We start from the raw sequence: 25,430 nt of genomic DNA, 5'->3' as shown, positions 1-25,430 counted from the left end.
AGTCTTCCTAGCTGACTTTGAAGGTCCAGAAACCTCTTCCTCCCCAAGCAGGCTGTTATTCTCTTCTTCAACCTGCATCTTCCCTTGATACATTGCGTGAGATGACGTTGAAACGGATCCTGCCAAGCTCTATTGCGTTGCGAAGTCAGTCAATGTAGGTAGGGTGACTGATGCGGGAACAGTTTCAAGCAGCGTAAAAGACGGGTTATATATAAGATTAAACCAGGCTCCCAACCACGCGACCAACCAGAATTTCCAATTCCTGGCTAAACGGGAGAAAAAACGGGTCTAGCGAGGAATACTATTGGCTTGGGAAGATGTAAAGTGCTCAACTATGGAGAGCAATTATTATGTACACCAAGTTACTTTGAGGCAAAGCAGAGCAAAGCATTGCCCACATTAATTACAGTGACTACAAACAGCAAAACGGGATAAAATAGAGGGATTTTGTTCCCTCAAAATTGCAAAGTATGGTATTTTTTTATTTAGCGATTAAAGGACCTACGCTTTTTTTGCCATTTCCCCGCCATTCTTTCCGCCATGCTTCTCCTGTGCCTCATGTCCTATATCATACCATCTTTGACTTGAAATCCCGTAATCGGCTAAGCCACCTACCATGCCGTTCTAGTGGAATAGCAGTCCACGTTGTTCTCGGATGCCGGGCATTGGCGCTTCTCAACAGAAGATTCCTCTGTCTGGGCTCAAGTTAGCTAGCGGCTTACCATGATTCTATTTAACTCAAGCATAGTATTTACCTCGGCCTTGGTCCAAGCCGAACGTGTAGAGTAAGAGTCCACACCAGAAATCATGCCAGAGCCAGGCTATTTCCAGAAACTTAGTGTTAGACAAAATATCTCCCATATTTAGAGTCGAGGAATAAATCTTACGGTAGGCAATCCAAGAGCTCCGTTGACCAGGAGAGCAGTGGCAAGCATGACCATATTCGTGGGCTTCATTCTGGCAGATCGGTAATAAAGATTAAAAACTGAACTGGGGAGAGATTTTTGTCTAATAGATTTCTTTTTGAAATTAAGATAATCTAGGAACAGATTACGTCCATCGAAGGTGCTTTTATATTTCCACAACGCCAGGAACGTTGAACGTGAATACCTAGCTACTCCATAGCACTGTGGATTATGATTTGTCTCTTACGCTTCGAGAGGCCTTCTCTACCCCCAGGAAAGTTCAAAGGATCCCTTAGTCTGAACCTCGCCTCAGGGACTTTTGCGGGTGAGTAACTTGGCCAAGAGAATTCTTCAAAAAGTCCCTTCAATATCACATTTCCTGGCTTTTAGTAGCCCGGGGCTGTAGTTGCCCGGGGCTGTAGTTGCCCGGGGCTGTAGTTAGCGACCTTCCTTCGCAGATTATTAACCGCGGCAAGACTTCTAGTAGTCACGACATGCCAATGCGAGCCAGACGCGGAACGGCGGTTTGCCCATTCTGGGCTCTAGAATGACTCAACCAAAAAAGGAATTTCTGATGACTCAAGGATCTGTTACTGTTACTCAGCTCAATGTGTTGACAAGGATTTGGTTGCTTCCTAGCCCACACCGCCCAGTACTCAACGCTCTCCCAGAGACGGTGGTCCGTAAAGCACGGAAGTCAATTTGATCCAAAAAACCTGTCACGAGTTGACGTCTGAAGAGATACTAGGCCGACGCGCCGAATTTATCGGCATCGTAGGAGGCGCAAAGCTGCGGTAGCCCTAAGGTGCCGCTGAATTCTTTAGTGTCAAAGACATAGGGAAGGCGGAGTAGCCAGACGGGTAAATATTAGTCCGTCTTAGCTACTGCTTTATTTACTGCCTTTTTTACTACTCTTTTACTGCTTTTTTTACTACTTTATTTTACCTTTACTGCCTTTTTACTGCCTTTTTACTGCCTTATTTTACCATCTTTTACTGCCGAATTTTACCGCCTTTGCCTTGCCTTTTCTACTATCTTATTTTACTATTATTTTTACTACCCTTTTTACCGCCTTTTTACTGCCTCAATTCACCGCCTTTTACTGCCTTATTTTACCGCCTGTTTATTGCCTTATTTTACTATCTTTTACTGCCGTATTTTACCGCCTTTGTCCACCTTTTTTACCACTATTGTTTTTACTACCCTTTTTACCGCCTTTTTACTGCCTTACTTCACCGCCTTTTACTGCCTTTTTTACCGTCTTTTTACCGCCTTTTTTACTGTCTTATTTTACCGCCTGTTTATTGCCTTATTTTACTATCTTTTACTGCCGTATTTTACCGCCTTTGCCCTGCCTTTTTTACTGCCTTATTTTACCGCCTGTTTATTGCCTTATTTTACTATCTTTTACTGCCGTATTTTACCGCCTTTATCCTGCCTTTTTTACTACTATTATTTTTACTACCCTTTTTACCGCCTTTTTACTGCCTTACTTTACCGCCTTTTACTGCCTTTTTTACCGTCTTTTTACCGCCTTTTTTACTACCTTATTTTACCGCCTGTTTATTTCCTTATTTTACTATCTTTTACTGCCGTATTTTACCGCCTTTGCCCTGCCTTTTCTACTATCTTATTTTACTATTGTTTTTACTACCCTTTTTACCGCCTTTTTACTGCCTCACTTCACCGCCTTTACTGCCTTTTTTTTACTTAAATATTTTAACATAGTGCATTTTTTATTATTCCCCTCCGGGGGCCCTCCGGGGGCCCTGCCGGGGGCCGCCTGCGGCGAGCTTCCGCCTGCAGCGGGCTTTTTCGCCTGCAGCGGGCCTCTGCTTAGAAAGCATTACATAAAGCCGACGATGTAGCTTTCTGCGTCTTTTTTCCGCCACCTCGTCATAATTAAGTATAGACCCGACCTCTTGCAATACTAAATGCTGTAGCAATAGCCTCATTTACGCCTCTTAAGAGTACGTACCGGATCCACAAAGATACGTACCGGCTCTGGTTTTTCAGCCAATAGGGGCGTTTTAGTGCCCTCTAGACCAATCAGATCGCTGGCTTGAATGACATGTGGCTAGTGATTGTGGTGGCTTAGCACCCCTGGCCTCTCATTAAAGAAGCAAAGCTGGAAGGCACGCTTTACGCACTTACGTAGCGCACGCTGCACCTTCGGCACAGCTTTGCTTAAGGATGCAAAGAGTCTGTGGTGTACGGAACGGAACACCTGGCTTGTTTGACACTTGTAGCGGGGCTTGTGTCAGCATCAAATGATGGATCGTTTTTTTTCAATACTAGGGATATCAGTCTGACGAGCTACCTACGGCAAGGGCTGTATCTTTGCGTCTATATACTGTCCCTTGCTCATAGCAAACATGAAAGGAACTTTGGAGCCAGAAAATCGGGCGGGCCTCGCGGCAGCTAATGATGACTCAGAACCACCTATGCTCCGTGAGATGGAGCCATGTGAGAGACGGGACGCGTTCAATAAAGCCGACCGGGAATAATTTCAGTACGGCTTTATCATGCAGCATGCGCTGTCAATACTCCCTCTTAGCAGGGCCGAAACATATCGAGAATGGTGAAAGATGCTAGGTGTCCACGGCCAGGTGCCCTTTTGTCGGAGAGTTTGGACGAAATGGGATTGATTGTGACTCAGACGGGAACGAATAGGGCGGCACCCCGGCCCGGAGCGGGCCGGAGGCGCCTCATGCGCCCGCATAAAACTCCTAGCACCTACCTATGTTGCATGCGCCCCACATTTCGCACCTTGCATTGCGGATTTCAATAATCTCGTGTGATGGAATGACCCTTGGCACTTTGGTGTTTTTTCCGCCCAGCTGCAAGGTGCCCCGGACAACTCGGGTTATTTCGTTTCTCATGACCGCCATCTTGCCGCCCGAGATGCCAGATAGGATTCATTGCGTGCGTGAAGTGGGGCATGTATCTAGTCTGGTTCCTTTGCGCGACGCCAAGCTCTTCGGTCAACTACCCGGCTCGTAAATTGTAGTCCACTCGGGCAACTTGTTGGCGCGTTACTTGACCGCTAGTTATCAACTATCTACATATCTACATCCCCAGGTGCCTACCCAGCTAACAGGTACATACATGTAAGCACCGATAGGTTCGACAGGCGCTCGCTCGCGCTGAAGCCTTGTCAGTACCCGCGCAAACCCCTGGTTAGACACCAACCCCCTCAAACGTCACGCGTGCCTTTCCACACCAGCCCCCCAGCCTAGCGGATCGTCGTCAATCTGCGCAGTCCAATTAAAGGGCACCCTCATCGTATGCTTGGAGGCCCAGCCGCGAATGGCTTCGAAATCCACGCAGGTGTGGATGACCCGGGCTTCCTCCAGCGCGCGATTCCTCCCGCGAGACCACACGAACGTGACGGGCGTGACGTCGGCGTTGCACTGCAGGCTCTGGCGGATCGTATCGATGCAGTGGTCGATATGGTCAATAGCAAACAGCTCGTCCTGGTTGGTCCAATCCACGTGGCCATACACCGCCTGCCTGACCACATTCTGCGCGTCACCCACACGACGTCAGCCGATGAACCTGAAGTCAGTGGACTTGCAAAGCGGGCAAAGCGGGCAAAGCTCACCAGACAGTGCAGCTGGTGGAAGACATCCAGCGACGTAACGTAGTAGCCGTGGTCGCCGGGGATGGGCAGCGTCCGATTCACCATCGGCGCAGCTTCTGCCGCGGAGATGCGCGATATGCCAACAGCTACGCGGGGCGGTTAGCCTGCCGCCAGACTCTACAGCAGAGCGAGCCCTCGGGCATATCCGTCATGGGGGGGGGGGGGGGGGGGGGGGGACCAGAACTCACAGTCGTAGAGGTTCCGCCAGAGCCTGTTGTTCGTCTCGTTTGGGGCCCCTTGGTAGGGACTCGCCCCTGCGCCGAATCCGCCGGTGAAGACGCGGTCGACGCGGCGCAAGACGTGCTGCGCCGGAGCTGCTCGGCGTTAGAACCCGGGGCCTGGTCGCGACGGACTCGACTTACAGTACAACCGTTGCTGACGCAGGGACGGAGCAAGCGGCGAGACGGTCGCGTGCGCAATCGCAAGTCCGCCCAGGACTGCGTTGAGCAGGATGCTAGAGAGCGCGACAACCCGCCAGGCTCGTTGCCGGCGGCCGCGGCTCGTAGCATCGCATATTGCGCTGGAGTCGTCGGCCGGGAAGTCGCCAGATTTGCGGGGAAGCAGCTTGTAATGCCTTGTTTCCATGCTGCAGCAGGCACGGTTTGCAGAATGAGGCAGGATCGGTGCCTGGGCGACTTTGCGTGAACAGGAAGAGAGGGTGGCATCGGGAGAAGGGCAAGAGTGGCTGCTTATAAAGGCGCAGCAGGGCCTGAGCCGGCGTGTGGGGATGGCAAGCACGGCGAGTCTGGATCTTGCATAAATCCGGCAGCGATGCTGCCCGCTCCCTCACAGCCCGGTACACAAGGTTCTCTTGCAGGCTTTCTGCCGCTTACTTAATATCGTGCCGTGCCTTGCCGCGCCGCGCCCCAGCTCTTCCGCACACCCTTGCACCTGGGAAGAGCCGGCGGGCTCGTTAGCTGGCGATGGATGGATGAGGTTTCGATACTCGCCGGGCCACGTGTTTTATACAGTCTATCCAAGTCGTTGATGTGCAATGGCCGAGCGAGTCGCAAGTCCCAGATCCTGATGCTGCATAATTTTGATCACAGGTCAACGATGCTACTTCTGGTCATGCTGCTATATTTCACGGGTCTGCTGATATGATGCCGACAGTTTCGCGAGTAATTAGTTCTCTTGCCGTTTCAGGGTCTACCGCTATTACCACGTTTGGGAGGAGGAAGTAAGTGCAGCTATTACAGTACTATAACCCGTAGTCTGAACAGAGATTGGCTATAGGCCTAGAAGCAGTATTGGCAATCCTAAAGACTATTACTATTAGGAGAAACCACGGAGTGCGTAGTCATTGTGTAAACACACAAGTAAAATAAATAATCACAAGTATATTTCTGGTCATGTCAAGTTTAACTAGGAAGAATCAAAGGAGAGTCAAACGAAGCGACGTCGCCAGCAGTACAATTCTACTGTAAATAACTGCTAGGCAGCTCCAGGAATAAGCCTATCAAACCGGTCGTTTACTTCATGTATCTAGGTACACGATCGACAGAAATCTTCTCGGTTAGGAATTCGCGACAAGACTGGGTAGAATCTCACCAAGTAAACGTGTACATCGATTGAACCGGCTGGCATCACTTTGTTCACCTTGCAACAAACCGTTTCTCGCATACAGCTGCCACGATTGACCACGGAACGAAGCAGCGCGGGGGCAGCACGAAGCTCGCTCCGCGTGCTCCCGGCCCCTCGCCATACTGGTGCACTGGTTTCAAAGGCACCTGGTCGTTCATTACGCGCCTTGCCGCCCACACCGAGCAGCAAAAGTCTCCCGAGAACAGTGCCAGTGCCAGTGCCAGTGTCAAGCCTGTTGTGGATTTCAATCGCCCCGAGCACTCACCCAGGCCCCTAAATATCATAGACTGACGTCTCTCCATCGTCCTCGCAGTCTCAAGGACTCGATGGAAAGAGTACATACACGCCGCTCCGCTGATGCTCATGACGCTCTAGAATCTCGGCCAGCGACGCAATACGTGCTTGCTCCTGGTGAATGGGAGCGGGGCGCTTCGGCCGCACGCGCCAGAGTCAGCCTTCAACATCCCCGACCCCGTCCCCGAGGGAACCGCATGCTGCATCACAAAGGGGGGATATGTTCGCCGTGGGTCAACGGCGCTGGTGGAGCGACTGCCCTCCGACCACATTGCCAAGACCCCCAGCTCCCGAACCCATACGATCCCGAGGAGGAACGGAGAGACCGCCAGAACATGGAGCACGAGTACGATGGGTGTACCGTTACATCGACCCGTGCCCGTTTATCCCCAAGCTGATGGGCTGGGGCAGCAAATGCAGGACATTGGTTCTCGAGGACCACGCCCCACGGGGAGATCTGGAGACCCTTCTTGAGGAGCCATGGCGAGGTCGATGCCGACACGCGCGCGAAACGGGCTCTGCAGGCGGCCCAGGCGATGAGCAGCCCCCACGGCGTGGGTGTGATCCACCGCGACGTCACGCCTCGGGACTTTCTCCTGGATGGGGAACATGGACCTGCGGATCTGCGATTTTCCGGGAGCTCGTTTCCGGGACATGCTGCGTCGGGTGGTGCCCCGGGACCGAGATACCGGTCACGCGAGTGGGAGGGAGGGCATGCTCCCGGCCAGGCTGATGACATCTCAAGCCTCGGTTCCGTGTTGTATACTCTGGCACGTGCGGCGAGGAGGCCTACAGCGGGCTTGATGAGGACGTAGGTCGTTCTTCACAGCTGTCATTTCGATCCGCGGGATGGCTTTTCTCCTGTCGTTTTAAACATGCAAAGTGGACAGCTGCAGCCGGTAGCAATGTCCCTGTTGCAGGATCGGGGAAGGCAGAGTGCTGTGATGTATGGTAGGGTTGCTTACGTAGCGCAGGTCTCACATGGGTCTCTTATTCCAAGCAGATATCTAATAAAGTTATATAAGACAGTCTTTTCATACCTTTATCATGATTCATATATTAGGCACTAATAAGGCCTTATAAGGCCTACCAAGGCCTAATAATTCCTTTTTATTAATTTTTTATTTTCCTGTTATTTATATACACAATTGTATACTATCGGAGCATTGTAAATAGCGGCATTGCTCGCTAATTTCCTACGTAGTTAATCAAGGACTGTTACACGCTCCTCGCTTATGTACCAGACTCTGTGTGGTACAAAGCTAGGGATATGCCCTAAAGGGAAGCAGCATCCCGCTTTCCCTCCTAAGCATACAGCGAAAATCGTTTCAGTAGATTTGTCGATTGGTTGTATTATTCGTCGATGAAGTCGCTTTGCATCGTTGTGTCCGTGTCGCGAGATTGATGGGTGCTAAATCCAGAGGAGCAACTATCCAACGCCACTGATTGGTTAGGACACCAGCAGCTGAGGGATTCCTCTGGGGCGGGGGTTGCACCGTTGCAACCAGCAAGCATCGTCAATCATGTTACATATATATGTACAACCCCCGCTGCCGGTTGCAACACAGGGAAACATTTCCCATGCTTCCCCAACCTCACCTCCCTCCACATTGGTTTGTTTTCTGAAATCTACCAGACCCAAGGTACCTGCCATCATGTGCAAAGAGTTCGTGGTGTGGCGGAGGGTGCAAGCTAGGCCAGTGCGACAGGATCTAGTACACGTCACAGCCATGCGACGAGAAACCCTGGCAGGGTATTCGCCACTGTCATCGCTACCAGCTCATCACTTCTGCCTCTTCTACAAAGAAAGGCCCTCGACCCGGCCATACACACGACAAGCAGCAAATAAGAGGTGGTCATCATCCAACGCTCATCCAAGCACGCGGTTGCTTATTTTCACGCAGCAAACTTATTCGGCGACGCAGAGCTATCAAGGGTCGAAGCAAGTCAAGTCCTCGTCAGACTTCCCAGGTCTTGAGGATCTGCTCTGCTGGCCCTGCAGCTCTGCGTGGCCGCAAGTCAGCCTTTTCTTTTCTTTTTTTTTTTTTTTTTTTTGGGGGGGCTTTCCTCGGGGTGGCAACCAGGATTATCACCGACTAGTATCGACTTGGCGATGCTGTCGCCAAACAAGGGCGCAAAGGGACTGATGAGCTGGAGAGCGAGGTTCCAGGCAAGCGCTGTTTGCCTCGCCACAAACTGCAGCATTGCGAGGGAAAGCCTCGGCAGAAGACGAGATGGTGAGGCCATGGCGTGCAACGGGGTTGGAGAAGGGCGTGCCATGAATCGGCGACATCGCAGCCAAGGCGTTGGCAATGCCAGGTCGGGTATCCGTCGGGGGAGCGCATACCAATCAGCTGCGGCGTTGGCAAGCCGACGGAGAATAAGGGGCTCCTTCCGCCCGCAGCGGGCCCTTTATGTCTCAGCATACAGCCTAATAGAGCCGCACTCTATGCGTTCGCCGCATTTTAGTGCAAGGAGGGGAACTATTTTTATACTAGCTCATTTCCGGCTTAGAGGAGTGGACTAGACCAATGAGCACGTAAACACGCAAGTACGGCGACGCTAAGCCTAAATGAAAGCACATATCGTTCCACAAGTACCAGGTACATACGTAAGCGACCTTCTTTTTCGCTGCTGCGAACCTTTGAATTGTGCACATGGTGAGCGAAATCGCGATTTATTAATGCCGCCTTGGGGTAATATGGAGCTTCTATCGAGGCCTGTACTATACCCATCTTCCTTCTGCTCAGAGTCCACCTCGGGATTTAGCTGCGAAGATAAGGAACTTGGCCCAGGACCGGGATTGCGCGGATCTCAAGGTACTGCTCCTGTGGTGTAGAAGAATCGGTTATAGTAAGCTATGGAAGGAGATGCAGCCGGCTAATGCGCTGCTAACGGGCGTACCTGATGAGCCCGTTAACAATGCTGTTGATAATGACGATGTATTGCAGATGTAGCCTGCAAAGCAAGCCGTGAGGCCATTGTGCGGGGAAAAGTCGTGATGATGAGTACGTGTGGAGCAAAAAGGAGAGAAAGTCGGTGTGCAGCTCCTAATAGGAAAATGTGTGCCAGGAAACATGGTTCTATTTGGGGCTTGCCGTCATTGCAGGTTTGACAATCCTTCCTTGCCTGTTTACATGCTCCTTCCGGACCCCATGCCGAGTGAATTCTTTCAGGGCTGAACATTGAAGCCATGCAAGCGCTGGGAACGAGGCTCCACCAGCAACTCGATCCCTCGCTTGCCTCCTTGCCAGCCCATCCAATGAAGCCGAGAAGACAGCTCCGTTAACCGCATCCACAACGAGACGGTCCTGGCCCCCGCATGCTCCCCCCGCGCCGTTTTAGACCCGTGTCACTTCTGGCTTGGCGACAAGGTCCTGGTACCGCGCATCTTGCAGCCTGCGTGGCGATGACCGGTCAGACGCACCCATCTCTCGCCGCCTCGCGCGGACTAGGGTCGGCCGTGCCCTTCTCAGCCCTGCGCAGTCAGATTCGGCTCCGGGCGCGTGGCGAGGGCACGGTCAACATGCGCGGATTAATGCTGGGCATCAAGATGTCCTCGTGAGCCGTGGCGTGCTGGTCCGCCTTGGCTGAAGATAACGCTCGCGGGCGTTCTCTCGGGCGTTCTTTCGCCATGGCGGCGACTGGTAAGCACGGCGGGCGGGTCACGAGGCCCCTTGGCCGGGGATGCGTGTTGGTGCTTGGCGGCCGTCGGGAGGGCGGGTGGTCAGCCGTGTCTGCAGAGGCATCTTGACGATCCCTCCGCATCAACAGGAACCCAACCGCACCCGTGGACCGTGGTATCAGTATCCGACTCATGCGTCCACGTCCACAGCGCACAAGCAGCCGCATTGCAGCGTACCCAGACCCACATGAAGCTTGAACCCCGGGGAGAAGATGCCAGAGAAGATGCCAAAGTGCATTGAAAATAAGAAGCGTCAGCATCGTTACATCATTTTTTTCGCAGCGGAGAAAAAGAAATTTTTTTTTTTTAAAAAAAAAAGGAGAAAATGAAAAAAAAAAAAATGCAAAAAACGCGGAAAACGCGGAAAACGCGGAAAACGAGCACGGGCAAGTCGTTGCGTGGCAGGTCCTACGATTGCACAGAGACTGCCCCGTGACGCATCTCCTCAGGCGTCACCGTGGCACCGTAGAAGCCCCCGTGCTCGGCGCCCGACGCAGCGCAGGCCAGGCAAACGCCCCCCCCGTAGACGCGGGTGTGCCGCGTCCAGCCCGCCCCTTGACCGTCCAGCGCCGAGATGATTTCCCCCTTGACGTCGACGCGTCGCCGGGCCTGGTCATCGGCGGGTGCTGCCGGGGGCGGCGGCGGCGGCGGCGGCGGCGGCGGCAACAACGGGCTGCTGGGCGGGTACGAGCTGGGCGCAAAGTCGGCGTCGGCCGCTCTGCTGCCGCCGGCCAAGGGGGAGATGCCCAGCACCCTGTGGTAGGAGAGGCGTCGCGGCGGCGTAGCTGGGGAGGACGCGGCGGCTGTGTTGCAGGGGTTGTAGTTGTAGTTGTAGTCTGGGTTGGGCTGGCGAATGAAGCCGTCCATGGCGTGCGGCGGCTGGTGGTCTGGGGCAAAGGGGAACACGGCGGCGCTGAGCTCAGGCGGCGTCAGCGGCGGCGCGGGCGGCAGGAAGGGCTGGGCGGCGGCAAGACGCCCGCGCTGGGGGCCGGAGTCGTCAACCGTCCGGCGGTCGGGCTGGTCGCCTTGGGCGGCGCGGCGCAGCGCGTCCTCCTTGTCCATTTTCATGCCGCCGAGTGCAGGGGCCGATGGCGGCAGGGCTGGGCGGCGCGAGCGTGGGGCGGGGTGACGACAAGGCAGCCTGCTTGGCGGGCGTGTCGGTCTCGGCAGGGCACAGAGGGTCTGCAGGAGGAAGCGAAGGATGACGAGGACGGCAAAGAGGGCGAGAAAGCTCTGGATGGCGTGCCAGACGGTGGGGAGTTGGGGTTTCAAGTAGTCGGGCATGAGGAGGGCGCCGCCGGGCAGGTGGTTGCGAGCGGCCGGCATGTCTGGAGGTGCCAGGTGCCAGGTGCCAGGTGCAGGCCAGGTGCAGGCCAGGTGCAGGTCGGGTTGGCAGGGGACAGGGTGGGAGGGGGGGGGGGGGGTGGTTGACGGGTCTGCCCTACGGAGCGGGGATAGGGGCTGGGGGTTGCTGCAAGTCGATGGCAGATTGACTCGACTGACTCGAGCCACGACGTGTGATGGATGGCTGAGCACCTATGTCGTAACCGAGTACCGAGTAACGCCCGGGGCGACAGCGGGCAGCAGCGGGCGGCAGCGTCTGGATGGGCGACTGGCGACTGGCGACTGGCGACTGACCCGGCAGGTCAATGCAAAGCGTCGTCGGCAAAGATCCTTTCTTGACTGCCGGCTTGTTCATAAGCACGATTCCACGGCCGATTCCGACGCGTGCCGCCCCAGGGGCCCGAGTGCCCTTTTATGTCCCCATGACTTGAACTGACTGACTCGTCGGTGCGAGGTTGGTTGCAACCAGCCCCAGCTCTCTTCGTCGTCCCAGCCCAAGTGTGGGTCGGCGGCGACCGAGGTGCGTTGCCAGACAGACGTCCACCAGACAGACGTCCCTGCGTACGGAGCGATAAAAGAAAAAAAAAAAAAAAAAAAAAAAAAGGCAAATGGGAGCTTGGGAATTGTCAGCTGGCCATGGGAGGAAAGCGCCCCGAGCCAGCCCAACCAGACGTCGCGATGCATGTCCCGGAAGCCGCCCTGGCAAGGGCCCCGAAGGACATCGGGCCAACAGGTGCACATAGTGAGCCGTTCGCTGCGGCCAGGCTGCTGCCAGGCTGCTGCCCAACCGGCACCGGCCCCGCGGGCCCAGGTGTCTCAGCAGCAGTTGACGCCAGCTGAACAACCAGACCACAACCAGACAGACCAGACAGACCAGACTCAAGCTTCATGCTGTCTGCCCTGCCCTGCCCCGCCCAGGCAGTCTCTGTCCACTTCAATGACTCCCCCTAACAAAGCCGACAAGAGGCAGACGGCCCAAGGCCGCGCGACCCCCGTCATGCCATGCCATGCCATGCCATGCCATGCCATGCCATGTCGAGCCCATTGATTTGCCGGCCGGGATCCCGACAGGGCCCTGCCGAGACGTGTTTGTGCAGCGGGCAGCAGGCAGCAGGCAGCAGGCAGGGCTCCGTACCTAATGCAACAGGTACCTAGGTAGGTACGTACCTAGGTACCCAAGGTAAGCAGTGGGCAGGGCAGCACGGCTGGGATGCAAGCCAGGTGTCTGGTAAAACGCGCCAGGCCAGCCCTTTTCAGCTGGGCTGGGCCAGGCCAGCGCAACGAACGCGGCGGCATGTCGACCGAGGCCCGAGCTGGTGGGGCTTCCGCCGCTGCACAACGCCGCCGCACAACGCCGCCGCGTTTGTTTGACCTGAAGAGATCCGATCGCCTGCGCTGGCACGCACTGCACAATGCGACCAGACGCAATGCATAACGCATGCACAACAACAACAACCTCGATGCCGTGATGATGCAGCCCCGACATGCAGCAGCAGCAGGTCTGTGTGGCCACCGCACGGCCAAAGGCTTGCCTTGCCGTCGTCTCCCGCTGCGCCCCATCTCCCAGATTTGCAGCACAAGTAGCCGTCCGTCCCTCATAATTGACCCGGTTCAGCACAATTGGCCGCCCGCCAAATCCAATCGGGTAACCCGCGGCGTGGCCTTGGCTGCGGCAGCTCACGTGCTCACGTGCTCCTCCTCCGCCAAAGCAAATCTTGGGCAAACCTCACGACGCCTTTGTGTCGGTCGGTCCACAAAGACACGAAAACACAAAGAACCAGAAACCTTGCCCAGCTGAGCCGCCGATCCCAGAGTCGACTTGCCCATGTTTCTAGAAATCCCGCCCTACCGTGCATGCCGCGCGCATCATCCCCCGGCCCGGTCTAGCCCCGTCCTCGACCCAGCTGAGCAGCGGTTCGAAACCGGATCGTGGCGTGGCGTGGCGTGGCGTGGCGTGGCGTGGCGTGGCGTGGCGCTCTCCCCATCACGATCACGGGTGGCAGATGCCAGCCCACGCCCACGCTCGACAGCCCCTGCAACGCCCAGCGTCGCAAGCGGAAGCGAATCCCATGCCCTGCCCTGCCCTGCCCTGCCCTGCAGCCACACGCGTAGATATGCCGGCCCCCATGTCCGAGATCGCCGCCGGTCCGAGATGGGATGGCCAGAGCAAGTGCGTGCGTGGCGAGGGGCAGCCCTCTTCCTCCTTCTCGTGTCGATGCGTCACGCTCCATAGCTGTTCTCGTCGTTGCCCAGCCCTAGGGCTGCGGCGCGAGAAGGCGTCGGAAGCAAGTTGACATGAACATGCCTCTCTGCACCCGCGCCTGCACCCGCGGCCAGGCCTTCCGGCTGCTCCGAACCGGCGCTTCGGCGTAGCCAGACGGCTCACCGCCTTCATCTGCCGGCCGCTTGACTCGACTTGCAGTGCAGCCGTTCATCCTGGCCATTGTGCAGAAGAGCGCTGTGCTTCACGACATCACCGACGGCGAAACAAGACGCAAGAAGCAAAAGAAAAGCATGAAAGCATAAAGCATAGAAACCACGTCATCCGCCCAGGCCGTCTGGTAAACATGCCTCGTGACAAGGTTGATTCTGTTCCCACGCACCCTACCCAAAGTCAACGTCAAAACAGCTACGCCCAACCATTGCCGAACCAACAGAAAAACAAAAAATAAAAAAATAAAAAAACGCCGCTCGCCTTTCCGCCGCTGCCGCCGCCGCCAATCAACATTACCCAGGCGACAATCCCAGGCGATGCAAACATGTATTTGTCCAACCAATGCTTTCGCCCCCCCCCCCCCCCCCCCCCCTTCCTCCGTCCAATCAAGCGCCCACAGCATAGTCCATGGGTTCCGCTGCTGATGGTGCTGCGCCCTCCACGCCGCTTGCGTCCTTCTCTTCCTCCATCATCTCAATGAGATTGTCCAGGTTCGTGTCCAGGCTCTCGCCGTCCTTTGCGTCCAGGCATCGTTTCAGCAGCTTCCTATACTTTTCAATCTTGTCCCCGACGCCGACCATGCTCAGGGCATCAACGTAGTCCGCCTCGGCTTGTCTCTGCTCCGCTAGCATCTGGCCGAGCTGCCGGGCAAGAGCCAATCTCTCCTCGTATGTGCCGTCTTGGCTCGTGTCGCCGTTGTGGCGGCTCAGCTCATTGTCCACGGCCTGGTGGATATGCAGCCTGTTCTGGTGCGTGATGAGCGACAAGACCTGGTGCTTGGCCAGGTTGGCCTCGCTCAGAATCTTGCTCGCCACCTCGTCGGATTCCAGCTGCGCCTCGAGCTCGGCTATTTGTTGGCGGGCTGCGCTGAGTTCCGCTTGCGTGTTTGCTAGGATCCTTCGCGCCTCGGCCTCTGCCACGTCCTTTTCCTGCCACTCTTCGTCGTAGCTCTTGGCCAGGTCCTGGAACTTTTCCATTATCAAGGGCGAGATCCGAGACTGCACCGTCGTCGCGGCCGTGGAGAGGAAAGCCGTCGGCTTCTTCTTCTTCTCCGCAAAGGCGTCCCGAAACGAGGCATGCCGTTGCGAGTCTGGCGCAAACGGTGACGACGAGCGCTGGGGGTTGCGCTCCTTCTTCGCAGCGTTGAGCTCCATAATCAGGTCCTCCGCCCTTATGCCTTCGTGGTTGGCAATGTCGGTCGAAGCGTTGCGGCCGAGCAGCGCCCTGATGCACTTGCGGGCGTTTCTCTGCGCTGCCAGGTGCAAGGCCGTGTTTCCCTCGTTGTCCTGCACGTCGATCATCTGCTGGAACGTGCAAGGGTCCACGTTGGCTTGCAGCCGGTTGAGTATGAGGTCCAGGTAGTATCGTGAGCACGACGGGCTAAATACTCTCCCGTTCTTCATCACCGCCGCGTGGTGGATGACTGTGCAACCAGAGTTATCCCTGGCGTCCACCGTGTCGAAGAGCTCCTTGAGCACGGCGGGGAACGACTGCTTCTCGTAGCAGTTTGTGAAGTTGACCGATCGCATAAATGGTGTTTCTCCACGGATATTCTTGACCGATATGTTGGCGTGGAAGCGCTTCAGTTGCTTGATGACGTCCACGTCGCCCATGGCAGAGGCCCAGTGAAGCGCGGTGTGGTTTTCGGCATCGATGAGCCAGTCTGGCTGGAAGTTGGGCGGCGGATCGGGCTTGATGGCGGGCTGCTCGTTTCTAGAAAGCAGAAAGTAATCCAGTAACTCGTCGCCATAGACCGCGTGTTGCTGCTCGGTGAGGTCTTGCACGTGTTCCTCCCTTTTTCGTTTCCTGTGGCCTGTTGTTGACATGTACGACGTGTCAAAATGGTCGTCGTCCGCCATGTACGAGGCAGAAGCTACCGTAAGATTGTCAGGAGTATCGTCTTCGCCCATCATCGCTTCGCCGTTGTCCATCTCGTCATGACGTGCCATGACAGCACCTACACACACACACACACACACACACACCCGTCTGCATTAGTATGGTGCATGTGCGAAGGAGCTTTGTTCTGCATTGAATCGTAGACCTACTGGCGCCCCATTTCGGAGGGGGAGGAGGCGGGGGCTTGGCCTTTGAAGTCTTTGGCTTCGTTGTGTGTCGAGGTGCTGGTGGAGGACTTTCGTTGCCGGCAACAAATTCAAAGATGGGTTGTAATCTGTCGTAGACGCTGTGGCGTTGCGCGAGTGCTTCTCCAGAACCGAGTGGTATCCAGGTACCTATCTTGGGTCAGGACGTTGCAAGGTCAAACCGCGCGAGACACGCACCCTGATATTTGCCGTATCCTCCTTGGATCTTTTCGTGTATGTCTTTCTGAACATCTCGCTCTAGAATTCTGGTACGGGCGGGTTTATCGAACCCCGCAGCTTTCAGAATATGTGTTGCATTGATCCAGTCATCGTGTCTTCGTCGCATAACGTGTTCCTTGAGGTCCGTGCCGAATTGAAACTCGTACACGGGAATCTGTCATGGAAACGGTCAGAAGAAAGGAAAGACGTTGAACGTTGCGGAGATGGGGTGAATCATGGCTCCTTGTTGTTGTGGTCTGTGATTGCGGCATCAAGGCCAGGAGCGCATGCCGGGAGTTGGGAATATCAGGCCAGGCTGACCACATTTGCAGCCATCAGACCAGAGCCAGAAGCACATCACGATATTCGTATAGTATGAATGTTCCAAGAGAAAGCAAAGCGCAGCAACAGGGACGGATTGGATTCTTACACCACTGTACGTGGCACTGTAGACACCGGGCCCCGTAGGACGCCCCCCGGCGGCAGCAGCAGCAGCAGCAGCGCCCTTGACCATGATGGCGGTAATTCCGAGTCCAGCACCAAGCGTTCTAGATGTCCATAGGCAACGGTCGGGAGATGAGGCGAGGCGAGGCGATGAGGGGAAGCTCCGTGACTAGAGCGAAAAAGGGCCAGTGACTTTGTCGCCAAGGGTAGAGCCAGCTCGACGGGAGAAAAGACTGCTGCGCGGTGGGGATGTTGCACCGGCGACTCGAAATAGCATAGACGAGATTATTGCAAGGGTGGTGAGTTTGCAGCGTTGTCTCCGTTCTTTGAATTGCGTCTGGTTGGCTCGTCGACGACGCGGTTCGCGACGGAGAAGACGCGAATCCACGCGAACCACTAAAGTGCTTCCTGCCCTGCTTGGGCCCTCCCTTGAAGCCATGGCCGCACGTGATGCATGTATGTGGCGTCGAATTTCGAGCAGCCGAGCCACAGTGGCGCAAGGTGCTGGTTGCTTCCGTGAGCTTTGCCCAGGCCCGTCGTGTCGTCGGGGTTGGGCCTTGTTGTTGACATTGATGACGATAACCACACGCAGCAGCAAGCCCGCTCTTGCCAACGACGCCAGCTGACCACGACGCCAATGAGCTCTTGATTCGGTGGTTAATCGTTCTGCGCTTCCCCGTCGTTCCCCATGCAATAGATTGCCAGCATCCTGGATTTGTCGCGAGACCACGGTTGAAACCGGTCAGGGGCGCCGCGGAAGCCCAGTCCAGGCGAAAACCCGACAACCCAACGGCAAAGCTCGAAACCATGACGGAGATACTTCACAACGCGCCCATTGTCCTGGACAATGGATCGGGCACCATCCGTGCCGGGTTCGCCGGCGACGACCTTCCCAAGTGCTTCTTCCCCTCCTGGGTTGGACGGCCGAAGCACCTCAGAGTTTTGGCTGGCGCCCTGGAAGGCGACGTATTCATCGGGCAAAAAGCCGCCACGGAACTGAGGGGGCTTCTGAAGATTCGCTACCCCCTGGAGCACGGCATTGTCACAGACTGGGATGACATGGAGAGGATATGGGAGTACGTTTACGGCGAGGGGCTCAAGACGTTGAGCGAAGAGGTTCGGATTCCCGCCTCCCCATCTGCCCACCCATCTGCTCATGCTACCCCTGGATGCACCATCTGGCGGGGGGTGAGGGTTGACGCGACCCAACCCAACCCAACCGCGGGGATGCCTTTGCTAACGGCCGTCGGACGTGCAAGCATCCTGTTCTGCTGACGGAACCGCCTCTAAACCCCCGGAGCAACCGCGACACCGCGGCCCAAATACTTTTCGAGACTTTCAACGTCCCCGCCCTGCACACGTCCATCCAAGCTGTCCTGTCATTATACGCCAGCGGCCGCACAACCGGCATCGTCCTGGACTCGGGCGACGGGGTCTCGCACGCTGTCCCCGTCTACGAGGGGTTCGCCATGCCCAGCAGCATCCGGCGAATCGACGTGGCTGGTCGCGACGTGACCGAGTACCTGCAGACCCTGCTGCGGAAGAGCGGCTACGTGTTCCACACAAGCGCCGAAAAGGAGGTGGTGCGGCTGATCAAGGAGAGCGTGTCCTATGTTGCGCACGACCCGAGAAAAGAGGAGAGGGACTGGATCGGCATCAAGCCAAACGAGAGCAAGTTTGCCGAATACGTCCTACCGGACGGCCACAAGCTCAAGGTGAGCTTTGCGTCGTCGTGTTTGGCATCCCGTCCGCGCCTCTCATCAAGCTTCCCCTGCGAAACGTGCGTCCCGACGTAACCCTGACCCCCCCCTTTCAGATTGGCCCCGAGCGCTTCCGAGCTCCAGAGGTCCTGTTCGACCCCGAAATCATCGGCCTCGAGTATCCCGGCGTCCACCAAATCGTGGTCGACGCCATCAACAGGACGGACCTGGACCTGCGCAAGTCGTTGTACAGCAACATTGTCCTCTCTGGCGGCAGCACCCTGACCAAGGGCTTCGGCGAGAGAATACTGACCGAGCTGCAGAAGCTTGCGGTCAAGGACATGAGAATAAAAATCTTTGCGCCCCCCGAGCGGAAATACTCGACGTGGATTGGGGGAAGCATTCTCGCCGGATTGAGCACATTCCGCAAGGTACGTCTAGGCTCTTTCCGTGGCGATGCACCACCAAAACCCATTTTGATGAGGAAAATCAAGTCAAAGGGGATCTTACCCCCCCCCCCCCCTTCCCTCCCCCTTTGGCATGGGCACGTCAAATGAAGCTAACGCGATGCAGATGTGGGTAAGCATCGACGACTGGCACGAGAACCCGGACATTATCCACACCAAATTCACTTGAGTGATGATGCTCCAGGGTGACCCGTCGACCGAGCAATACAGCGCCGAAGAGCTGCCACCAGCCCAGTGACTTTTTTTCTTCTTTTCCTTTGTCACAGTAAGGCCTCCACCCCCCCCCTTGAAGCGAGAGAGAAAGAGGTTTTACGTGGTCATACTGGCTGTTGCCGAGGACCTGTGCCGAGAGCAGGTGGAATCGAGTGGCAATGCGGGGTGACAAGAGCGACGGAGGAATCAAGGTTGATGAAGGAGCAAGGCGAGAGTTGTTTAGATACCCTGGTGCTGTCGGCAACATGTCAGAGGTATTACCTATCGTACCAACGCAGCCGCGGTGCCATTTGTGCAATATGATTTTTTTTTTCGTTCACAGCAGCTAGCCTCTCGGTATACCGTCGATTGAGGCCAAAACAGCGGGCCAAGGAGCCGCCAATCGCTCACGTCTCGACGGACTTGCCGCAAATTGCGCAACGAAAACTTTTAAATTTTCACCTCTGCATCATCGGCATGATTCTCCAATGCTAAATATTCGACATGAAAACTTATGATACACGCCCGCTGCGGCAGCGGGGAAGGGGTATAATGGTAGTTCACCAGATGCAAACACGCGAGCTGCTGATGCTCGCTCTGAGGTCCCCCCCCTTACAAAAACGCCGGCCTAGAAAATCGACTCGCAAACCAGGACAACAAAACGGCAGAAATAACCACGTAGAGCACTTTTGAAAAGTCTTATAGACATGACCCGTTCCTCCTTTTCCCCCGCCCCAGACAAGACGACGTCAGTCTCGTCCGAAGGAGCCGCTGACGCGCTTCCACAGGTTGGCCGTCGAGCTCATGCTGCTCTTGACGCTGGCCGCGCTGGAGGCGGTCGAGGCCGAGGCGGCGTCGCTGTCCTTGCGGCGGTAGATGTTGCCGGCACCCCCTCGGCCGCAGTAGCCGACGGGGGCGTTGTCCCGTTTGGCGGCGTGGCGAAGGGCGTCGTCGAGGGACGCCGCTGCGGAGGGGAGCTCGGCGGCCGGGTGGGCGTTGCCGGCGCCGCCGATGCCGCTGAAGAAGCGGCCGGAGGAGGGCGTCTTTTTCGCAGTGGGGGAGACGGCGGTGGTGCGGGCTTCGGAGGACGAGGCGCGGAAGGTGTTGCCGGCGCCGCCGCGGCCGCAGCGGACGTACGAGGTTGTGGAGGGCGAGGGCTCGGTGAGGAGATACTTGGACATGTTGGAGGCGGTTGCGTTTCTCGACTGGCTTTTCGCAGGGTCGTTGTTTTGTTCGAGCGAGCGTTGTGGTGGAGGTCGAGGCGCAACGAGGGGATGAGGATGCGCGGGACAGCAAATGGCAGGTCGACGGATGATGGAGAGAAATGCCAGACGACGCCGTGTGGCTCTTGTCGCTCCCGGGCTTTCTATCGGCGCCGGAGGAATGCAGAATGCAGAATGCAGCACTTGGCAACGCCGTCTGTTGATGGTGGTGTCCCACGACTTATAAGTGCCCTTGTGCAATGTATAAGCCGTGGCTAACCTAACCCCCGGCAAAACGGGTCCAAGCCATGCCAAGGGGTCAGCAGACCCTGTGTGACGGAGGAATAAAAAAATTGCAAGTTTGTACATATGGTCTCCTACGCTTCCAGGTCGCCATGGCTCCACCACGGACGCAGGCACTTGAACGGGCGACGCTCGTCACCGGGGGGGGGCGTCCCCCCTTCCATGCCAATGCGGGGGAAACAACGCCGAAGGTGTGGGCCTCTGGGTGCTCCGTCCGCAGTTTTCATTACCCCATTGAATCGGTCTTGGGGTGAATGGCTAGGCGAGTTTGAGCCGTGGCGTGCGCCATGTGCGGTGGGGGAGTGGCGGCGACAGGTCGAGGGATGATGGGTTGCGGTTGTGAGGCCTGCGTCTCCCCTGGGAAGCTAGGAAGCGCCATTGCGAAAAGTTTCTTCTCAGATGACCTCCGCCACCATCATGACCCGGCTTGGCGGCTCGCCGAGGGAGTGACAACGTGGAACGCTGCGACACGCATGTCATGTCATGTGGGCCTTGCATCCCTTGCATCCCTTGCTTGATTGATCCCTGGCAACACGTTGCGGCACCCCAGCAACGACTCAAACACCTCAAACACCCCGTTGAGGCGGACTTGCCCTGCGAGCAATGCGAGCAGCAACGCCAACTGGCGGTTTCAGCTTTCGTCGGCTCGGGCGAGCGCACGCCACGTCGGCCTGTCCTGTTGCCGTGGCCTGCGCGGGGAATCAACTACAGCTGAGCGAGGGTTACGCACAAGACTGCGAATCAGCCGCTTCCACCGCATCGCCGCCTTTGTTCTGTCCATGTTGGCTCTTGCGGGTCGCTAAAGTCGGGGCCGGCCGTTTCGACAAGGTGTTTACAGTCCTTTTTTTTCAGTTAGATCCCAGTGGTTGCAGCTTCAAGCAATGGCTGCCCCCGGTCCGGATGTAATGACGACCTTGTTCTGATTCAACGAGCGCCTGGGAAAGCCTTGAATGGCGCCATCGGTGCGTGGGGCCCGTCATGTGTGATCCAGGCCATCGAAGTAAACAGGCTACCAAACGTCTCTCTTGTCCAGGCGTCGATACCGGACAAGGACCTGGCTCGACACATGTTTGAAGCTGCACCCAGGTGTTGTTATGTAGCCCTCACCCAGTCTTGCCAGATTCCACCGTCGTTCGTACCCAAATGACCCGGCCTCAGGTCTCGCTTCAGCTTTACGAGTGGGAAAGTCATCGGCGACCACACAAGACGCATTTGGTCTTTCCCCAAACCCACACGTCGTCGATAAGAACCCTTCTGGGCTGCATCGTGCCATCATCGCGGTCCGGTGCTTCCTTCGCGAGGCTTGAAAGAGAGTGCGGCTTCGTTTGGATCGTCTTGTCCGGTACCTCGAGCTTTGGTCCACTGGCAGTGTCGAGAACGAAGCCTCACGCCTCTTTCATTCGGCAGACTTGCGTCTTGGCCAGACCTGGCCAACATGGCAAGGCTAGCATAAATCTCATCCTTGGCAAGCAGGTCATCCGAGAGTCGCTCAATCTGAGCCTGTCCTGGCATTTCTGGCTTTCGACTTGAAGTCTGGGTCGGGAAGTCTCGTGGCCAGGACGTGCATGGCAGGCAATGCCGGCGGATCGATGCCCTCTGAGCCTAAAGCTGCATCTTGGAAACGTTTGCCACTGCCGATGGCGATGACGGCCCTGTCGATGACCTTGATCCGGATTGCGCTGGTGTTGCGCTGGTGTTGCGCTGGGCTGAAGTGGTGGTGCGGCAGCGTTGTACGCAGCAGAACCTCACCGCCTTCTCTTTTTATTCCTCGCATTCATGGAATTCTTGAACTGTCAACCAAATCTCATGCTCGGCAAATGCAACAGCTTTGTTCGGCTCTCTCCATATGGAGATGAACGATCTGATCAGACGGCCATAGTTTCTTCTCGTTTTCCTGCTCGACGACGCTTGTAACCCGCAGGCAAAAGTCCGCTTTCATTGCTAATGGCTGCAGGTCCGGCTTGTCCCAACGCGCCAGAGTGAGGATATTTCACAGCCCGGGCCAGTCCGCAGCCAAAAGGGCGTTTTGGAACAATAAATGTCCAAGGGACTCTGCACGCCGCATGCCCCTGTCTTTCTCCTCGCCTCTTCCAGGAGAATCCTGCACCCAGAAACCGACAGGGGTTCTCTTGAAGAGGGTCGAATCAATAGCTGCTGCTCGTCTTTCGAAACTTGCTCTGGCAGACATCCCCGCTCACATTGAGGAATCAGCCGTGACGGTGGTCCAAATTGCCAACAACGTCTCGGAGAAGATGGCTGTATTCTTATCGCCAGCGGGATAAGTTTAAAGCACGCGTTCTCCAAGGCCTGCACCTAAACCTCACAGGGACTGAACCCTTGGGGCCGTTTTGGTCGAGCATTTGGAGGGAATTCAAGTGCCCTTCCTTTGTCTGCGTTGGAGAGGTTGGGCTTTGCAGCCGATTCTGGAGTGGAGATGCCCTGCTGCCCTGCTTGATGGGCTCATTGCTGGCATGTCGGCAAAAACCATTCCCCGGGGGAGGAAGAATCTGCACCGTCATCTTTCTGGGGTAGCTGCAACTTTCGTGACAGGTAACTTTCCACACTTGCTGACTTGCAGAAGAAGGGACGGGAATCCTCGTGAACGTCGAGACGGAAATGGCTCGAAAATCATGGATGAAAAACCAGTACGAGCGAGAGCTTGAAATTATTCATCGAGGATCGTTACTCGTCAGGTAGCGAGCACACGGCGGAAATGTCCAGAGCTCGTGGCCGCGATGATCCTAACGATGATGGAGCTCCGAGTGGCGTGCGAGATTTCTGCTCCGGAATCCCGTCCAATGCTCGGGGAGCATAGGGATGCGCAGCCACAGACTGGCTTGTGACTGGACCTCTTGCAAAACCCGATTGCGTCTAAAGAAGCCGACTCTGGGGACTTGACGCAGGATACGATTGCATATTGCCTGGCCGCCCGCCCTGCTTTTCCCAACTCCGTCTGCGTTTTCGTCACAATCCGCGTTTACGGAATTCGGCTCCCGTCCGGCTTTGCTGTCAGACATGTCCAACATTCAACCCCGCGCCAGGAGCTTGTGCAGGCCATCGAAGCAGACGCTCGCCTCCTCGGCAGAAGCAGCGCTGCGGGAATCTCATAAGTCCTTGTTGACGGACACTGCGGGCGGACAGAGACGCGTGATGGGAGCAGCAGCAGCAAGAGGCGTGTCGCTTGAGGACGGAGCTGAAGACCCTTTGGGTGGCATCGAGAATTGTCTGTACGTGTGCGTTTGGTGCTGAGCATCGTTTGGAACTGCCGTCGGAGGGAGACCAGGCTCCTGGTGTTGCGCCCGCGATGTTGCGCCGATAGTGTTGCGCATTCGAAAAAGAAAAGAGAGAAAAAAAAAGGGGGGGGGGATCCCATCCTGCTGGATGGACGTTTTCTCGAATAATTGTACACAATCACAACACAATGATGCGGGCTAACGTGTTGGACAAACTGGTGAGCTGCCAACAGTGCCAGCCAAGGCTGTGCCCCTGTCCAGTCGACTACATACATAAGGTACCTACATAGGTACCTACCTTACTTACCTAGGGTAGGTATCAGGTAGGTACCTACCTAGGTAGGTACTGACCCTGGGTACCTACCTCTTATTCAACATACTACGGAGTGTTTGGTTATTTAGGTACCTGAGGTAGGTATCTAACAAAGGCACTGTGTGCCTTGACACGCGGTCCGTTCCCTTTGACGCCTGCATGGGCAAGTTTGAGCAGCACGGCTAGCCGGCCATCTAAGCTCGGAAGATGGTTTGTCCGCGAGCGAGTCAATCGTACGTTACGATGCTGGTATCACGGCCCATGGAGAATGATGTGCATTAGGCCGAGGGGGATACTCGCCCGTTTCAGTTGGGAACTTGGGAGGAATGATGAAAAAGGAACAAGCAGGCAGCCACCGGCCTTGCAATCTGGGTTGCCCAGACGGGGGGACATGAATGTCATTTGTCATTATCCCCGTCTGTTTCGGGCAAGGGCGGGCGAGTCATTACTTGTAACGCTGGGCTCGGCCACTAAGGGCAGGTACTTGGGCAGCGGTGACGGCAGGGAGTAGCTGCCCCCAGCCGTCTAGCTGCTTCGAGCATGGCCGAAACAGGGGAGAGTGGGTCGCAAGGGGGGGGGGGGGGGGGGGAGGAATACGATGGAAGATGTTGGCAGGGAACCCGCCCGTCGACCGGCAATTGGAGTACCCTGGCCACCCAACGTCTTAACGGTCAAAGGCAAACAAATATATACCGACACCCAGACGGACGACCTGCGCGAGACCCCCGAGCGAGAAGCCCATGGCAGCCATGGTGCGCGCTGTCGAATGCAATTGTGTGTGTGTGTGTGTTTTTTTTTTTTTTTTTTTGTTCGTCTTTGCGCGGGCAGTCGTCGTCGGTGGAGTCGGTTGGCCAGCCAGCACAGCAAAAAGAAAATCGGGCAGCAGCGTCCAGCTGGTGCTATTCTTGGCAACCCAGTGCCAGGACCTCACGCCGGCGGCCGCCACAGGAGCCGCCGTGCTTGCAATGGCCGCAGGCACGGCGCGTCCGAGCCGAGACGAGACGCCTTGCTCTATTTTACTTTATCCTGAACCGTAATCCCGCGCCGGCTCCCCCGCCCGCGCCGGGCTGACGACCGTGCAGGGAAAAGACAACCTCGAAACACTGTGCTCCACCGGCAGTTGGCGGGATTCCATGAAACCGTGCCTATGCCAGTACCCCGTACGGTTAACGGTTAACTCGACGGACGAATTGCCACATTGCAGACTCGACCACTCACTCGTACGGAGCACATCGACGAGACACGGTGGCTGGGTACGGGAGTACTTGGAGGCTGAATGCATGCTGCCTCCATTGCCGCCAAGCAAGGTCAGACTGCATCAACAACAACAACAACAACAACAACAACAACAGCAACAACAAAGCAAAAGCAGCAGCAGCAGCAG

The 25,430-nt window shown here is 56.2% G+C and overlaps 7 protein-coding genes across 7 annotated transcripts; 2 read left to right on the top strand and 5 right to left on the bottom strand.

Annotated features, from left to right (window-relative positions):
* Positions 1-611: 611 nt before the first annotated feature.
* On the bottom strand, positions 612-956 carry UV8b_07593 (uncharacterized protein; the record flags this gene model as incomplete). Its single annotated transcript, XM_043145090.1, has 3 exons — positions 612-695; positions 756-821; positions 888-956. The coding sequence occupies 3 exons, from the start codon at positions 954-956 to the stop codon at positions 612-614; spliced, it is 219 nt and encodes a 72-aa protein (XP_043001025.1).
* Positions 957-4,108: 3,152 nt separating this feature from the next.
* On the bottom strand, positions 4,109-5,133 carry UV8b_07592 (uncharacterized protein; the record flags this gene model as incomplete). The annotated part of the gene is made up of 4 exons (XM_043145089.1): positions 4,109-4,429; positions 4,510-4,634; positions 4,737-4,862; positions 4,911-5,133. The coding sequence occupies 4 exons, from the start codon at positions 5,131-5,133 to the stop codon at positions 4,109-4,111; spliced, it is 795 nt and encodes a 264-aa protein (XP_043001024.1).
* A 5,386-nt stretch (positions 5,134-10,519) lies between these two features.
* On the bottom strand, positions 10,520-11,437 carry UV8b_07591 (uncharacterized protein; the record flags this gene model as incomplete). Its single annotated transcript, XM_043145088.1, has 1 exon — positions 10,520-11,437. One exon carries the CDS (start codon positions 11,435-11,437, stop codon positions 10,520-10,522), a length of 918 nt encoding a protein of 305 aa, XP_043001023.1.
* A 2,838-nt stretch (positions 11,438-14,275) lies between these two features.
* UV8b_07590 (uncharacterized protein) lies at positions 14,276-16,706 on the bottom strand (the record flags this gene model as incomplete). Its single annotated transcript, XM_043145087.1, has 4 exons — positions 14,276-15,846; positions 15,938-16,123; positions 16,172-16,367; positions 16,623-16,706. The coding sequence occupies 4 exons, from the start codon at positions 16,704-16,706 to the stop codon at positions 14,276-14,278; spliced, it is 2,037 nt and encodes a 678-aa protein (XP_043001022.1).
* Positions 16,707-17,443: 737 nt separating this feature from the next.
* UV8b_07589 (uncharacterized protein) lies at positions 17,444-18,972 on the top strand (the record flags this gene model as incomplete). The annotated part of the gene is made up of 4 exons (XM_043145086.1): positions 17,444-17,752; positions 17,896-18,351; positions 18,453-18,767; positions 18,910-18,972. The coding sequence occupies 4 exons, from the start codon at positions 17,444-17,446 to the stop codon at positions 18,970-18,972; spliced, it is 1,143 nt and encodes a 380-aa protein (XP_043001021.1).
* A 772-nt stretch (positions 18,973-19,744) lies between these two features.
* On the bottom strand, positions 19,745-20,176 carry UV8b_07588 (uncharacterized protein; the record flags this gene model as incomplete). Its single annotated transcript, XM_043145085.1, has 1 exon — positions 19,745-20,176. One exon carries the CDS (start codon positions 20,174-20,176, stop codon positions 19,745-19,747), a length of 432 nt encoding a protein of 143 aa, XP_043001020.1.
* A 1,889-nt stretch (positions 20,177-22,065) lies between these two features.
* UV8b_07587 (uncharacterized protein) lies at positions 22,066-22,356 on the top strand (the record flags this gene model as incomplete). Its single annotated transcript, XM_043145084.1, has 1 exon — positions 22,066-22,356. The coding sequence occupies one exon, from the start codon at positions 22,066-22,068 to the stop codon at positions 22,354-22,356; it is 291 nt and encodes a 96-aa protein (XP_043001019.1).
* Between the last annotated feature and the right edge of the window lie 3,074 nt (positions 22,357-25,430).

Source organism: Ustilaginoidea virens, chromosome 6, assembly GCF_000687475.1.
Source record: "Ustilaginoidea virens chromosome 6, complete sequence".
NCBI lineage: Eukaryota > Fungi > Ascomycota > Sordariomycetes > Hypocreales > Clavicipitaceae > Ustilaginoidea > Ustilaginoidea virens.
This window is presented reverse-complemented; position numbering and strand designations above follow the sequence as displayed.